The sequence below is a fragment of the Dicentrarchus labrax genome, unplaced genomic scaffold (genome assembly GCF_905237075.1).
Source record: "Dicentrarchus labrax unplaced genomic scaffold, dlabrax2021, whole genome shotgun sequence".
In the NCBI taxonomy this organism is placed as follows: Eukaryota; Metazoa; Chordata; class Actinopteri; family Moronidae; genus Dicentrarchus; species Dicentrarchus labrax.
Window position 1 is genome coordinate 28882254 of NW_026136718.1, and position 16458 is coordinate 28898711.

Genomic DNA, 16458 nt, shown 5'->3' on the forward strand with positions numbered 1-16458 from the left:
CAAATACTACTGGCCCAATTTTGAGTGAACTAAATATACAGGTGAAGTCTTACATGTCACTGTTTATGACACAGGGTGTTAATCCTGTGCTGGAAGTATACCCACTTCTTCAGGCAGCACTACACCACTGGTGGTCACCACTAGTTGGCGCACTAGCTGGTTCAAGTTGTAATGGTGTGTTCCCACTATTGACAATATCTATAATGGACAGAGCTGTGGGTCTGTGAAGTGAAGATAACACAGAAGTGAAACTTGCATTCTATGTAAAGGCCAGCAGGAAGCAGCGCTATTGGCTGCAATAAAAAACGATACCATGCACTCTAACGAAGAATTTTTATTATCTCATTAAACAGTTTCCTAATGAGTTTATGTGATCAAGTCATTGTCAGTAAGTCAGTCCAGCTCAACGCACCAAACTTAGATCAAACTGTCAAACTAGGCAGTGCTGATCAGATAATGAATCAACATTCTGGTACTGCATTGACTATTTCTCACCTAAAACATATTTTAGTGTACTGTTTATATGGAATACAAGATCTTGTGTGACCAAGCGAGCCACCATTGAGTCCCATGCCACCAGTCATCAGAATGACCGATTTCACCTGTGCATCACCCTTATAACCCCTGTGCTCTATTCAGATCATTTGATCCTGGGCCAAATAGTGAAAAAACCAGCAGCTCTCTATAATGAAGGTATAATAGATGCTTTCGAACTGGTGCCAACTCATTAAGGGGATTAAAGTGGAACTCAAAAGTGATTTCACAATGTGATTAACATTTGGCTGGAGAAGTGTCCTTAACATGTTTAATCATGTTATCAGAGGTGGCTTTGCTGGGTTTTGTTAAATAATGTTAGAGTACCATCTGTGCTCTTATTAGATGATGGCTGCGGGTCATTACTGTGCAAATTAAAGAGTCCATTCTGCCAACTGGGTGCTCCCCTGTCATCAAAGAAACTGACTGGTCCATCTCTACGAGACATTATAATAAATGAAGATAAATTATTAATTCTTATTCAAATACTTTTTGTTTTTTACATGTTTTAGAACTAATTGTTCAAACCCTGACACAACAAATATATATTACATTTTTTATATATGTTGAATCCATATTTTAGTTTAGCTTTACAGTCTTTGTATTAGCTCACTTTTAGTAAAATCCTCACAAACCTACGGGTAATGACCTTGACCCCCTTGATCCAGCCTCTAGTGGCCATTCGAGGAACTGCAGCATTTGTTACCTTCCATGCTGGCTTCATTTTTCAGTCATGAGTTGCAAATGAGACCACCAACCAGACACACGCTATATGGAGGAAGATGATAATGTATATATAACTTACATTTATTAACCTTAAAATTACATTTAGACTGTAAAACAGGGCCTTTAGCATATTTCTTGGGCGTTTGCAGCTGCAGCCTCTCCCTCAGAGCAGTCCATGATAGTTGGGCCTCCTTAGATGCTTACACGGTTTGGCATGGTTGAATTTCACTCAGATGTAACAATGATAAATGGTCGTGCAAAAAGTTATCTCAATTCTTACATTGATTACTGTCTGGAATACTTTAAAAGTTTTAGACAGTTGGGAGGAACATGACTGGTCAACATTTTTTAATCGAACATGGCATGAGTCAGAAATCACCTTTAGCGTGTTTCTTAAAGAGGATAATTCCACTGTATGCTGAATGTTGCATGCATCCCTGCACAGGGTTATATTGTCACAGCTCACTGTCAGTAAAAATTGTCTGTATCAGTAGCAGTAGTATTAGTAGTATTAGACTGCAAGAGAGTTGCAAGCCTGTGGTGGTTGGGCTCAATATAACACCTTTTTGTGGAGCCCAAAATCCCTGGCAGCACCCCTGCTCTCAGTTAAAGCACTTTGAATTCCTGTGAAATAACACTAACTATATATATATATATATATATTGTGCAATAACATGTAAATAATGTCCTTTTAATCTGAAGTCTAAGCACTGTTTATACTGTTTAAATACTTCATTCTTTGCACTGCCATGCACTCATGCAAATAACAAACTAAAAATATTACACACTAACTTGTCATGTTTGTGACTTCAATTCAGTGTCTTAAATTTAAACTGACAAATGTCGTGAGAAATAAGGGACTAAAGGTCTGAATTTTGATTCCATGTACCGGAGGTGTACATTTAAAGTGCTGGTACCAACTGAGCTTATGACATGTTGCTATGATGTAAAAACAGCAGGAAACTTAAGCTGCCAACAGACGTGAAGGCTCAACAGTTTGATGGGTATATCTGCTGGGCCGACTGTGGAGAACTGGCCCAACTGTGGTGCAATGGATGGTTAACAACAGTGGAATAATCGGGAACTTTCCCTTGTTCACTTGTTGTGAGGAGTTTTATCAAAGACTAATTTCATCAGTGAAAGCACACAAAAGCTGGAAACTGAAAGGATCAGAAAACAATGCATGAGGTGTTTTTCCTTACTGGAAGATGACGTCCACTTCAGCTTTTAAAGTCATTAAACCTGCTAGTGATGTTCAAGTGATGTCATTTAAGTAACTTTTTAAGACTTGATAAAGCTCCTCCAAAGCCAAACAACGCATGATACATCACTTTTCACAGTCTGAATACTACTCCACGTAATTTAACTATGGCATGTAAAATTGATGAAGTGGGGTGAAGTGCCCCTTTAATCCTTAATATGATAAAGAAAAACTTAACAAAATCCTAAATTAATGCCTAGTTATATACCCAAGCTGCCATGAGAACAAGCCAATAAAGATGGGTTATGGCTCTTCTTCTCTGAAAACACACAGTACTAGGAATAGGAATCACACTTAAGTCCACAGTTCTCAGTTTTGGTTTATTTCATGCATTTTTTGACAATAAGCATATGGAACCTTGCCATACATTCCTTTGAATGGCAGACACAGTCAGCATCTGCCACTATGCATCGTACTGGAAGATTTCTGAAGCTTCTCTGCAGTGACTTCACAAAAAGACCCTAAATCTCTGATTCACTCCTCCTACTGGCTTCTTCTAACTACCAACACCAGTTGACGTTCATTGGTATTGTACTTTTTAGAGCAATCCACCATACTAAAAACATGACTTCTCTCCTGACTCCAGGGAGGATCTTTTGTTGTTGTTGTTATTATGTGCGCCTGTACAGTCCAATTTTGTGTCTCTGTGTTGAATTTTTCTTTCTCTCAGGATACCTCACACTTTCAATTCAGGGTGCTAAAAAAGACCTTTTTCATAATAGTAGTGTAAGAAGGTGTTAATGATACTAATTAAGGTTCCATTTAGTGTAGCACAGCCATTCCAGTGAGCCAGCATGCACACTAGCCGGACCCTGATGGTACTGTTGGGTCTCTGTAAATAATGTTTTAAAGAGTGTCTTTCAGAGGGTCTAGACCTGCTCTATTTGAAAAGTGTCCTGAGATAACTTCTGTTATGAATTGGCGCTATACAAATAAAATTGAATTGAATTGAATTGAATTGAAGTGAATAACACTGATTATCTGGTTATCATGGCACCTGTCTGTGGGTGGGATATATTAGGCAGCAAGTGAACATTGTGTGTGGTCCAGTCCAACAGACGAGCAACTGTAGCTCAAACTGCTGAAAGAGTTAATGCTGGTTCTGATAGAAAGGTGTCAGAACATCACAGTTTGTTGGTTTAGGGCTGCAGAACATTATGACCACCAGGGTGCCCAGGTGGTCTTAATGCCCAGGTGGTACACTGCTTTGACACACGCTCCAGGGTTCACTGCTTTCCATCAACAACAGGTTGTTTATCCTGCAACTCCAACAAACTGCAAATGACTTCTAGCTGGTAGGTTAGCTGTGTTGCTGAAATATCGGTGCATGACATCTCTCATCTCATCTTCATCAGCTTATCCAGGATTAGGTCGCGGGGATAGCAAGTCCAGCAGAGGACCCCAAACTTCCCTTTTCCTGGTCACATTGGCCAACTCTGACTGGGGGATCCCGAGGCATTCCCAGGCCAGTGTAGAGATATAATCTCTCCACCTGGTCCTTGGTCTGCCCCATGGCCTCCTCCCAGCTGGACGTGCCAGGGACACCTCTCTCGGAAAGCGCCCTGGAGGCATCCTCACCAGATGTCCAAGGCACCGAGCTTCTCACCCTATCCCTAAGGGAGACAACGGCCACCCTCCTGAGGAAACCCATTTTGGCCGATTGTACCCGCGATCTTGTTCTATGAGCCATCGCTCATGACCATAAGTGAGGGTAGGAACAAAGATGGACCAGTAGATCGAGAGCTTCGGCTTTCGGCTCAACTCTCTTTTCATGACAAAAGTCCGATAAAGGGACCGCAATACCGCCCCTGCTGCCCCCGATTCTCCGGCCAATCTCCTGCTCCAATCCTCCAGGTTTTGAGACTGCTAAATTCTTACTCAACTATTCATCATACAAATTAGTAAAGGGAACTTTATCTAAATTTCCTTCCACAATCTCAAAGCATTGTAACTGACAAATAAAATAACCATCTGTTTTTTGTTTACAGAATAGAGCCCAAATACAACTTGAATTTATTACATTGTATCATGTTCCATAACAGGGTTGGTGTTCAAGGTCCTATATTGCCAATACAGCTCAATGCTGAACAAACAAAATAATGTTTCTGTTCTCATCTCAGTTTGCAGTCTGTACAATACAAACAACTTTATTAATCCCACTAGGGGCAATTTGTTTGGACCAGCTTGACAACCATAGAAATAATACAATATACAGCAACAAAAAGCATCAAAAACACCAGTATGTGGAATACAAATCCATAAATGAGGTAAAAAAGATCAGATATATCTGTGCGGCCATATAATTAACACACCTACAAAACAGAGGCAGGGCACGGACACATACTAGTAACAAATAAAAATGGTGTTCAGTAGTCGTACTCCTGTAAGGCAGCAATATGGACAGGTGGAGGCACAGGGAGGTTGTCAATGACCTGTACTGGTGTGGTCATCAAACCTGACTCAGATGATTTGTTACACAGAACATTTTGGGAAGTTGCCACTGGAAACTGTTTGGAAAAGGGCAGTCACTCAAAATACTCAGCAGGTGATTGGATGAACCATCTGTCTATCAACAACCAACAAACTTGAACCAATCAGATCAATAAACCATATAACGTAGTCAAACTGACTGAAGTGGAGAAAAGCCTTCAGTGCTGTTCTTTGCTCTTTCAATGAAGAAACAGATAGAACTGATGCTAACAGCAGCTATGCTAACCTTTTTAGCAGCTGCCATTGTTTTGGTTGGTTTTCAAACCACTTTCGGGGCACTTTTCTCACACGTCATCACATATATTTAGAAACCGGAGGGGAATTTTATACTAAACCTGTAGCTATAGCAAATCATTTAAACAGTTATTTTATAAACAAGATAAGTTAAAAAGTTCCATTCAGCCTAAGAATACAGATTTATCACATTTATTAATAGATCATATTGTGGAGTGCAATAAGTGAGGAGACAAGAGACGGAGATGCGTCGAGTCAGCTTTACTCTCCACTTCAATATCATAACACACTGTACAGCGAGTGAGGTCAGAGAACGGCTACACTACGTTAACCCGGAACCGGCATCCCCTCACACCTCTCCCTTAAAGGTACAGTCCCCTGGTGAATGTCTCTTTCAGTCTTACTTGTGGGTCACCACAATATTATGCAAGGCAAAAATTTAACTTTGAATTCAAGGAAGTTAGTGTTGCTAAACTTGAATCAATTTAATGAGATCCAAAAATAAATGACCTGGGGTTGACGATCTTGATAGCAAATTGTTAAACCCTATAGCTTCATTGGTTGCTCCTATGGTCACACATATTATTAATCAATGCTTCAGTGAAAATGTATGCCCAAAACCATGGAAGATTTCCAAAGTGGTACCAATACCAAAAAATAAGAAGTTGCAGTTTTCAGAATCCAATAGTCGACCTATAAGTTTATTACCAATCTTGAATAAGATAATGGAAAGAATTGTATATGAGCAGATCCAATCTTATTTTTCTAATAATAACTTAATCCCTAATTTCCAACATGCATATAGAGAAAAATATTCGACAGCCACTGCCTTGACTCAAATGGTTGATGACTGGCTTGTGGAAATAGGAAAGAGAAAAATTATTAGTTTTTTAAAAAGTCACATATTTCAATGTAAGCAGATGACTCCACAATATACTTAGCAGGAACAACAATAAGTGATTTAAAGACAAATCTAGATCAGGATTTAAAGCTAGTAGTAGATTGGATAAACAGTAATAAACTTTTTTTGAATGTGTCGAAAACAACCAGTGTTGTAATAGGAACAAACTATTCTTTATGTTCAAAACCAAAGCTTGATCTCAGTATTGATTACATACTAATAAAGCAGGTGGAAGAAACCAGACTTTTAGAAGTTATCATAGATAATAAATTATTATGGGACAAACACATACAGAAATTAGTAAGTAAAATGGGAAATATTTTATCTAACAAGTAACTCAAGCCTTGGTTTTAAGTAACTTGGATTATAGTAGTTATATAGTTTGGTTCAATACTTCACTGGGTAATATCAGAAAATACAGTTGGTTCAGAATAAAGCAGCATGTGTAGCTCTTTCTTGTGGGATGAGAACAAACGTTTTAAGAATGCATGAATGTATCTCTTGGCTTAAAGTGGAAAATAGATTAATGTATTCAGTGATGATTTTTATTAGGAATGTCATAACAACAAAGACTCCATTTATGTTCTACAAAAGACTAGCTTTTAGCACGGATACACAGTTATTTTACAAGGCATGCTGCAGCATGTTGTTTTACTTTACTTTATCAGTTTAGAATGGAACTCACTTCCTAATTATATTATTCAACAAAATAATATATATATGGTTTTAAAAAAAGCTAAAACACTATTTAAAGCAAGTAAGTAAAGTAATTAATAAATACTCTTTGGTGTGAGAAGGTCTCACACGCAATCTGGTGATATGTTGATACTTATCTGTTAAATACCAATACTATTTACTTTATATATGCTCCCTTTAGGCAACATTATTAGGAATCACTCCATTAACGTTCACTGTTATGCAGATGATACGCAGTTATATCTATCAATCAAGCCCGATGAAATTAATCAATTATCTAAATTACAACATGTCTTAAGGACATAAAATCCTGGATGACCTGCAATTTTCTGATGTTAAACTCAGAAAAAAACAAAATTCTTGTTCTTGGCCCCAAAAACCTTAGAGACTCACTGTCTAAAAATATAGTTACTCTAGATGGCATTAACTTGGCCTCTAGCACCACTGTCAGGAATCTTGGAGTTATCTTTGATCAGGATTTGTCATTTAACTCCCACATGAAGCAGACCTCTAGGACTGCCTTCTTTCATTTACATAATATTACAAAAATTAGACACATACTATCACAAACAGATGCAGAAAAACTAATCCATGCATTTGTTACTTCAAGGCTGGATTACTGCAACTCTTTATTATCAGGTTGCCCCAATAAGTCCATTAAAACGCTCCTATTAATTCAGAACGCTGCAGCACGAGTACTGACAGGAACTAGAAAAAGAGATCACATCTCTCCTGTACTAGCTTCCTTGCATTGGCTCCCTGTAAAATGTAGAATAGAATTTAAAATCCTCCTCCTCACCTATAAAGCTCTTCATGGTCAGGCCCCTTCATATCTTAAAGAGCTCATAGTACCCTATTACCCCACTAGAACACTACGTTCTCTGAATGCTGGGCTACTTGTGGTTCCTATAGTCTCTAAAAGTAGAACAGGAGCCAGAGCCTTCAGTTACCAAGCTCCTCTCCTGTGGAACCAGCTTCCAGTTGTGGTTCGGGAGGCAGACACCCTGTCCACATTTAAGAGTAGGCTTAAGACATTCCTCTTTGATAAAGCTTATAGTTAGGGCTGGATCAGGTGAGTCCTGAACCATCCCTTAGTTATGCTGCTATAGGCCTAGACTATCGGGGGATTTCCCATGGTGCACTGAGCTCCTCCCTTCCTCTCTCTTTCTGCACTCATTCATGTTCCATTAATGCATGTTACTAACTTCACTTCTTCCCTGGAGTTCTTTCTCGTCTCGCAGGTTCTTATCGATCCTGGTGGAGCCTCCTGCCATGGTCCTGCTAGATTGCCATTGCCAATACTGTTGTTGCTGTGCACCTGTCTGTCTGTCTGTCTGTCTGTCTGTCTGTCTGTCTCTCTCTCTCTCTCTCTCTGTCTCTCTGTCTCTCTCTCTCTCTCTCACCCCAACTGGTCGAGGCAGAAGACCACCCACCTAGAGCCAAAGGGTCTGTCCTAGGTTTCTGCCTTTTAACAGGCAGTTTTTCCTTGCCCCCGTCGCCAAGTGCTTGCTCATGGTGGTACTGTTGGGTCTCTGTAAATAATGTTTTAAAGAGTTCGGTCTAGACCTGCTCTATTTGAAAAGTGTCCTGAGATAACTTCTGTTATGAATTGGCGCTATACAAATAAAATTGAATTGAAAATTGAATTGAAATTAAATCATGAGGAAATTTTTGTTTATTTATGATAAATTAAATCTGAGCCAGTTTTGTTTTTGTGTTTGTCTATAGAGTGAGTGAATTGTTATTGTCTTGTCTACAGTATATGTGTGTTACGATGTGTTGTGTCAGTGTATTGTGATGAATAATGTGAGTGTGTATATTTGTATAGTATTGTCACCATATAAACTGTGTGGACCCCAGGAAGAATAGCGACTGTTATACAGAAGCTAATGGGAATCTTAATAAACAAACAAACAAACAAACACACACCTAGCGTTAAACCCCCTCTGTAACTCATGCTGTAGCTGCCAGTAGTGCCTCAAAGGACACTGATTGGTCCTGTACCAATGTGGTTTGACACAAGCACATACATTGAAGCCTGGAGAGTCTCTTGCGAGTCTAGCTGACTCAAAAGGTTAAGGACCTCCAGCAGGTCTTGTTCAAAGATTAAACCTGCTTTGTACCCTCCCTTGCAGTGGCTCATGATACGGGATGATGATGGCAACTAGAGATTTCCATTCAGTAGTCCAGGCCATCGGGTCCTGGCCGGGGTTATGTTCTCAAGTGGCATGCATCAGTGCCAAACAGGATTGTTGGCCGGTAGCTGCAACCAGTGACCAACCTCATCCAGTTTCTGGGAGGCGGGAATCTAATTATGTCCTGGCACACGGCAGCAATCCTAGTCACTCCTTTGTGCCTCCTTTACCTGAGCGCACACACAGGAGTAGACGATATATGGGCACTGTTCACAACCCTCTTATGTTCCAAACACAAAAAATATTGTAATGGTGGATTTCTGCTCTAACTGCACTCATAAATCATTAGCAGTAGATATAGCAGTAGTAGTATTACTGTGATTGGCTTATTGAATGCAACTTATTTGAATGGTTAGACACCCAATCGAATAAAGTCGTGCATTGACTGTAATCATTTAGACATCTGAGAAAAATGATGTCCATTGGAATGGACCGGTGATCTGAATTGAATGTTATTGAAATGACATACCTGTAAAGAGTATAAAGGGGTACTTCAAAAGCCCAGGACACCAACCTGTAGGACAACCCATGTGCCAGCCAATACAGTTATCAATATCCGTGGCTCACACAGGAGAGGCAGGTAATCCTTCACAATGGCACTTTGCTCTTCAAAGCAGAGGGGCACCGTGAGATTTCTTTGCACATTTTCGGGCAACAAAAGATAGCAATGTAGGATTGTAGCTAGTCTGTACTGACATACAGTGAATATGTTGACTACAGAATGATTAACACACGTAACCATAATGATCACTCCTTTGTGCATGTATTTTCTGTAGGTAAAGGACTTATTTATCCAACAAGTAAACTGTATGTGTGTTAAGTGACTTTGTGAAGTGCATTTATAAATGGTTTTATTTTATTTAGACTTAGACTTCTCTTTATTGATCCTTTTGTGATGACTCCTGCAAGGAAATTGAATTTCCAGCAGCTTACAAAACAGTGTAGAAAAATAAAGAGGTATAAAAAATTCAGTACAAGATAAACAATACACTCTTTGCTAGATATGGAAAGTAGACAATAAACAGTAAACAATAAACTCTTAGCTATATATAGAAAGTAGAGATAAGAATAAACATAAAATAAGATAAAATTCACGGAAAATGAAATTAAATAAGATAAATGTAGAGAACTGTATAGAGGATAAATATAGATAAATAAAGATAAATATATAGGACTGTATATGGCATTGTGTTATTATACAGTGGGTAAATGACATTAGCAGAAATTAGCAGTTCAATTAAATTAAATTATTGCACTTAAGAGGTGGATTAAGTTATTGCACAAAAAAAATAAGTAAGAAGAGTGTCCAGGTATGTATGAGTAGATTATTATTGCACAGTGAGTGGTTACCACTCCTTCCCTTCTGTCCTCTTTACCCTATTTCCTCCTCCCCCCGAGTGAGGAGTTGTAGAGTATGATGGCATGAGGGACAAAGGAGTTCTTGAGCCTGTTGGTCCTACACTTGGGAAGGAGCAGCCTTTCACTGAACAGGCTCCTCTGGGTGCTGATGACGGTGTGCAGGGGGTGGCTGGCATTGTCAATAATATCCAGCAGTTTGTCCAGTGTCCTCCTCTCTGCCACCGTCACCAGTGAGTCCAGCTTCATGACCACAGAGCCGGCTCGCCTGATCAGTTTATCCAGTCTGGATGTGTCCTTCTTGGATATATTTGTTTTATTGTTTATAATTTATGCTGCATTTTAATGATTCAAAGTTGAATGAAAAGGACTGCACATAATGACTCATTATTACCTCCTGGAGCTCACAGCCAATCCTGACAGCACACATAGTTGCTAGGTTCCTTTTAAGACTGATCAGTCACAGTCTTGGTCAATATGATCTCCAAATGGACGACCAGTCTGTGAGCAATCAGGTCACGTGCCTCATCATTGGAATTGCATCACCTGATCCATGTGTATAGGGCTCTGCAGATAATATAATAGAACAGTTACTTGGTGAGATACAATATAATGCAACGTCACCTTGTGTGTGATAAACACTTTCGAGTTTATGCAGTCAAACACATGCACAATATTTTGCCCAGTCTCACATGTAACAGACCTGCTGATCCACTAGAGGATACCGTATCAGTGTCACGTTTTGGTCATCTAGACGTGAAAAGTACACGTGTGTATGAACGTGCAGTATAAAGAGTAGCAAAATCTGTGTAGGGAGGATGGATTGCTGGATTCTCTGGATTTGACTTAATTGATATGAACATAGAAGTTGAAACTACTCTCTGAATGCACGCTGGAACAACGGAACAAAGGCAACCTCCACAATCAATACTGCAGTGAATGAACTCAGTCAGGACATTCAAAGCACCTGTGTGAGCTACTCAGTAAGCACACCTGTGCCTGCTTCAGCTGCTTCAGGGGACTGTGTCCCTCCAATACAGCAGTCATGTGATGTCCACTTCCAACACAATGGATGGCAGTTCAAACAAAAACAGCACCTTCAAGCAGGAGACCACTGTTTGAGTCCCATATGAAGCCATAAGTCAGCTTTGACTTATTTAAGTTAACTTGTTTTTGTTTTTTTTCAAAGTTTCCTGGAACTGTGGCAGTAATTTGGCGACAGCACAGGATAAAATACAATTAAAATGTTCCAGGACAACAGAGATTATTTGGTCATTTTAATCCATTTCCAGGTGTTTCCCTGTCTGGAAAGCTAGTCTCTAAATGTCCAGGTTTTCCAGGGCGCGTGGGAACCCTGGAACTTTTATTTGTTTGGTACCATCCACACTGTCTATGTCCATCCATGAACTGTGTAAGCACACAGTATCTCTCCATCTGTGTCCGTTAGAGGGCAGCAGTGAGGTGCGGAGGGGGCCGGCGTTGAGTCAGTCCCAGGCAGGCTGGAGTGCCGCTGAGCCGGGCAGAGCAGACATACACAGAGGAGGGCTGGTGGAGGGAGGAAGGCTGCTTCATGCCGCCGGGGTTTACCGGGAATTAAAAACAAATCTGACGTCCAAACTCTGTCGCTTCTGGAAGGAGGAATTACAACACAGCAAAAATGCATCTTTTTGGGATTGGGATGCTGATGGCGGCTCTGCAGGTAAAATAATATATTTCCAATTTTACAGCGAGTCAGGCTGCAGATACACAGCGGAACAAACGGACTGGTGCCCCTTATAGGAGCTAAATGCAAAAGAGGACAATGCAATGAAATCTTATCTGCTGCTGCTTCTGTTCGCCTCATTTCACTGATTTGTCTCCCGTCCTCCGGTAAAACAAGGGCCGACTAAAGCGGCCACACGCTGGCTGCACACTCATTTATCAAACCGACGAGAGAAACGCATCCGCAGCCGACGGTTCCTCTGTCGGATGAACCACGACTTTCAGATGAAATGTGAGGGAGAGCAGAAACAATCCATCCGTCCGTCCGTCCCCGGCTGACAGGCTGCTGCCGTCTGGTCCAGCATCTCATCTGTGACACAATTCATGTTGCTTTCTGCTCAAATCACATGCCTGACTTTTGTTGAGCTGTAATCCAGTTCATCCTGACAGAACCCCCCCGATACGCAGCGTTTTCTCTTTTTTTTCCCCTTGCGGCTGATATCCATTTAAAAAGATGGCAGTTTTATGTGTCCTCTTCTAACCGGGCATACACGGTGGAGCAAGGTTTAAGACGTTTTATTTCTTCTCTTATTTGGCTTCCTGTCTCTTCCATAGCTGAATTTATTTCAGGGGTAGATTCTCAAACCCTCCTGGTCCGGTTCCCTGTAACAATTCTAAATTAAATGTGGAAATTCGGCCAAAAAAAACCCCCTTTCCCCCAGGAGGGAACATTTTGCAGCCCTAGGCGAACTATAATTGTGCACTGGCTCTTGGCCCGTGTGCGTCGTGAGAATATGAACCTATTGTTAAAGTGGACGTTGTGTGATTGAGATAAAGTGCACCGCGCCGTCTCAAATCCTGTTACCCAGTGGCTCGGCTTTAAATTGCCACATTTTTGAATGGGGTTTGGCGTGCGGGTTCTGAGAGAAAAACAGGATACACAGGGGGCTTACAGTCCAGACTGTGATGTATTTTGGGCCACCTGCTGTTCAGCCCATTCCCAGAAGTAAAGACTGTAACTTTTAAAGGACCATGCCAAAATTTGTCATGGTTTACTAAATCAGGTTTTAAATAGTAGGAGAGAACGGGGTTGGTTGTCACACGGTTTACTTTCATTTGAATCCCTCAAAAAGTGGCCTTGCTCTTCGTAAAGCTGCAGTAGGACATTTTTAGAAAAATATTTTTTTGTCATATTTGGTGAAACTTTCACTATATCCTGACAGCAGTACACGAGACAGACAATTCTGTCTCCTGCTAGTGCTCCTAATGGCATTTGAAAGAGTTGTAAAGGCCCAGTGTGTAACATTTAGGAGGAACTATTGTCAGAAATTAAGTATAATACTCCTAAGTATGTTGTCAGTAATGTAATCACTTGAAAAGAATTGTTGAATATCTACAGCTATAGCTATAACTAGCTAGCAGGTCTGAGGTCTGAGCTATTGAACCGCCATGTTTCTACAGTCTATCAGGAGGGCCACCCGGCTCTAGATGGGGGCACTCTGCCACGTTTCAGGGCCACCGTAGCTTCTCCTTCGCACTTGGAAGTAGTTTCGTTCTTCACAGCTAGAGGCCATTAAATCCTACAAAAGCTTCATTTCATTGAAATGCAACAACTTAACACATCTCCTGCCATGAGAGAACATAAATAGGACAAATCATTTCTATAAATACATTTTTTATTCTTCCAACTGGGATTTTCTTTGCTAGCGACTAAGCTAACAATCACAAGTTGTAGCCTAGCTAAATAAAACTTGAAAGCTAAACTATAGTTCTTCCTTCTTACTTTTTATTATAAACCCACTGCCTAGAATATAAACAGAAGTGCTGGATATTTACATCTTGATGTAAAAACACCAAAACTATTCTCACCTCAAGTCAAGTGCACCTGAAAAAACCCTGTAGGTGACCTCTGACCCCAATTCTGAATATTGCGAAACCCAATATTTTCTTAACAGCGCCCTCTAGGGAGTGAGAGCTAATGAATGTGACAACCAACCCCATTCTCCCCCACACTAAAACTGAAAAACCAAAATCTATTTAGTAAAATGAAAGGAAGCCTGTAGCAGAATAGAAGATAAACCATTAGAAATCTTACAGACTGCAGGTTCACCACCTCGTTGGCTGACTAAGCTTTGAATTATTACAAATGTTCATGGTTTTGTTTCCCTCATGTTTTTTCCAATGAACTAAACCTCAAACATGAACTGTTGAAGTAGTAGCTCTTTTGTGTGCAGTTCAATTTGTGCAGTATTTTAAGTATTGGTGATATAATTCCAGTTTGTTCCATTGACTCGTTTTCTTTAAATTGACTTTATATCATTACAGAAATGTGAGCCTAAAAATGAATTGGCTACCATTTTGATAAGAGATCAACTGTAAATTGTTTATGTGTCAACTGTTCTGACAGGCAATGTAATAATTTCCGTACTTAAATTGTTGGAGTTAATACATTTAAATGGTTTAAGGTGTTTGATTTGAGTGAAACTAACACAGGTTTTACAGTGAAGTAGCAGTGTAATGGGTGCATTATGTGCATTAAACCAGCAGCACACTCACACACTGCTGTCGCTGTATACGAACAGGATTCAGTGACAGCAGAAAAAGAGGTGATCCACACCATGTGGACAAATCAATAGAGAGGACAGTGCTGTGCCAAGGGGTCAAAGGTCAGGTCCTGAAATAAAGCCATCACCAATGCCTTTGCTCCAAAACAGCAGGGTCAGCACTCTCTGGGGCTTTATCTTAAATCCCCTAAAAGCCTTTTGTTACTTTTTAGCCCAAGTTTTGAGCTTTTTTGAAGACTTTCTTCATAAGTTTTCTATCATACTTGAAGGCACATGCTACTGTATGTAGCTGTGTGATGTGTGGATATCAGGTGTGGTGATTTAGTTATATAGAACCATGAATGGTTTACAGGCTTGCAGATAAAGCAGTAAAAAGCAATGGGCAGAACATTGTTAAAGTTTGCAGAGATAATGATCCCTCTGTTCCCCAGAGCCTGTAGTCAAGAGGAAGAGATGGATATTGGATGTTGATTAAGGTTTGATTTTACCAGCTGTGTCTCAAATTGTAAAATGACCCCCCCGTTGACCTTTTTGTTTCCCCTAAAGGGGGTTGGTTAATGGTTTCCATGGTTGATGGAGATTGTCATTTGTGAATCCTGTAGTTTAAAGTTATTGATTAAGGGTGTAAGAAAACATTGAAAAGTATTGTATTACAATATTTTGTTTTGTGATATTGTCTCAATTGTCAAAAAATGCTGTATGCAGACTCAGATTTTACTGCTCTGATTGTGTAACAAAAGAGCAAACTTTTTTAATCTCAGATTTAATGCATATGGTGGTGTGTTATTTATACTATGACAGTTTTCTTAAAATTTTGATTAAAATTAAAGTCGTAAAGTATATCACCTTGTTTAGAGTATTGCAATATATCACAGTATATTGAACCGTAACCCCTGTACCGTCATGCGTATTGTATGGCCAGAGTATTGCCGGTACACAGCACTAATATTGATGCAGGTTTCTTTTACTCTAGGTTTAGTGCCATTTATTCATCTCACTGATAAAGTTATACTACTTATATGTAGGGTTGAGTATTTTTTGTTTTTTCCGATACCAGCACTAAAACGATATGAACAGTATGGGTGCCTAAACAGAGCCTAAACTAAAGCACAAAATTAATTTAATTAATATTTAGAACGGCTAATTTGAACTTGAAATTGAACATATTAACTGTTCATTAACACTTTAAAGTATACTTAACATGGAGTCACACAAGCAGTCAAGCACGGTGCATCCCTCTGCTTTCACATGTATCCTGTTACCCCCTTTACACGCAGTCTCTTTAAACATTTGTTGCACACTTTTCACTATATCCTGACAATAATACATTCTTATTAAAGCACTGTTACTGGGAAAAGGAAAGGTGATGTTACAGTATCACATACTGTGACTGTAATTACTGTATAGTCAGTCCTGCAGTGTGTGTTGGGACATCAGGGCCTTGATCTTAAAAGTACTGCATAAACTCTAGGTTAAAATAAGAGAGTTTGGTTAAATTTTTTTTTTAAAAAACTATTCAAATGATAAACTGTAGACCTGTGTATTGGTAAGCATCTGCCGATATGTATCACGATACAGGGATCATGATTCTTTATACTGCAACACGTGATACTGTAAAGCAATATATTGCAATAAAATTCTTTAAAACAGTCACATTTGAGAAGCTGAAATCAGATCATTTGGACAGTTGTTCTTAACTCGACTCAAAATGATTTATCATTGATTATTTGACTAATTGTTGCAGCTGGAATTGTTATTTTAATTATTTAGTGGTACCCTTATTTAATTACAACTTAATAC

General features: G+C 39.6%; 1 protein-coding gene across 1 annotated transcript in view; it reads left to right on the plus strand.

Moving 5' to 3' along the window:
* Positions 1 to 11910: 11910 nt before the first annotated feature.
* The window catches only part of LOC127350795 (cadherin-2-like), a 92201-nt gene continuing 87653 nt past the window's right edge, over positions 11911 to 16458 (plus strand). Inside the window, exon 1 of the mRNA XM_051377791.1 lies at positions 11911 to 12092. Coding sequence (XP_051233751.1) covers positions 12051 to 12092 — 42 coding nt within the window. The 5' untranslated portion in view covers positions 11911 to 12050. The remainder of the gene's footprint in view (positions 12093 to 16458) is intronic.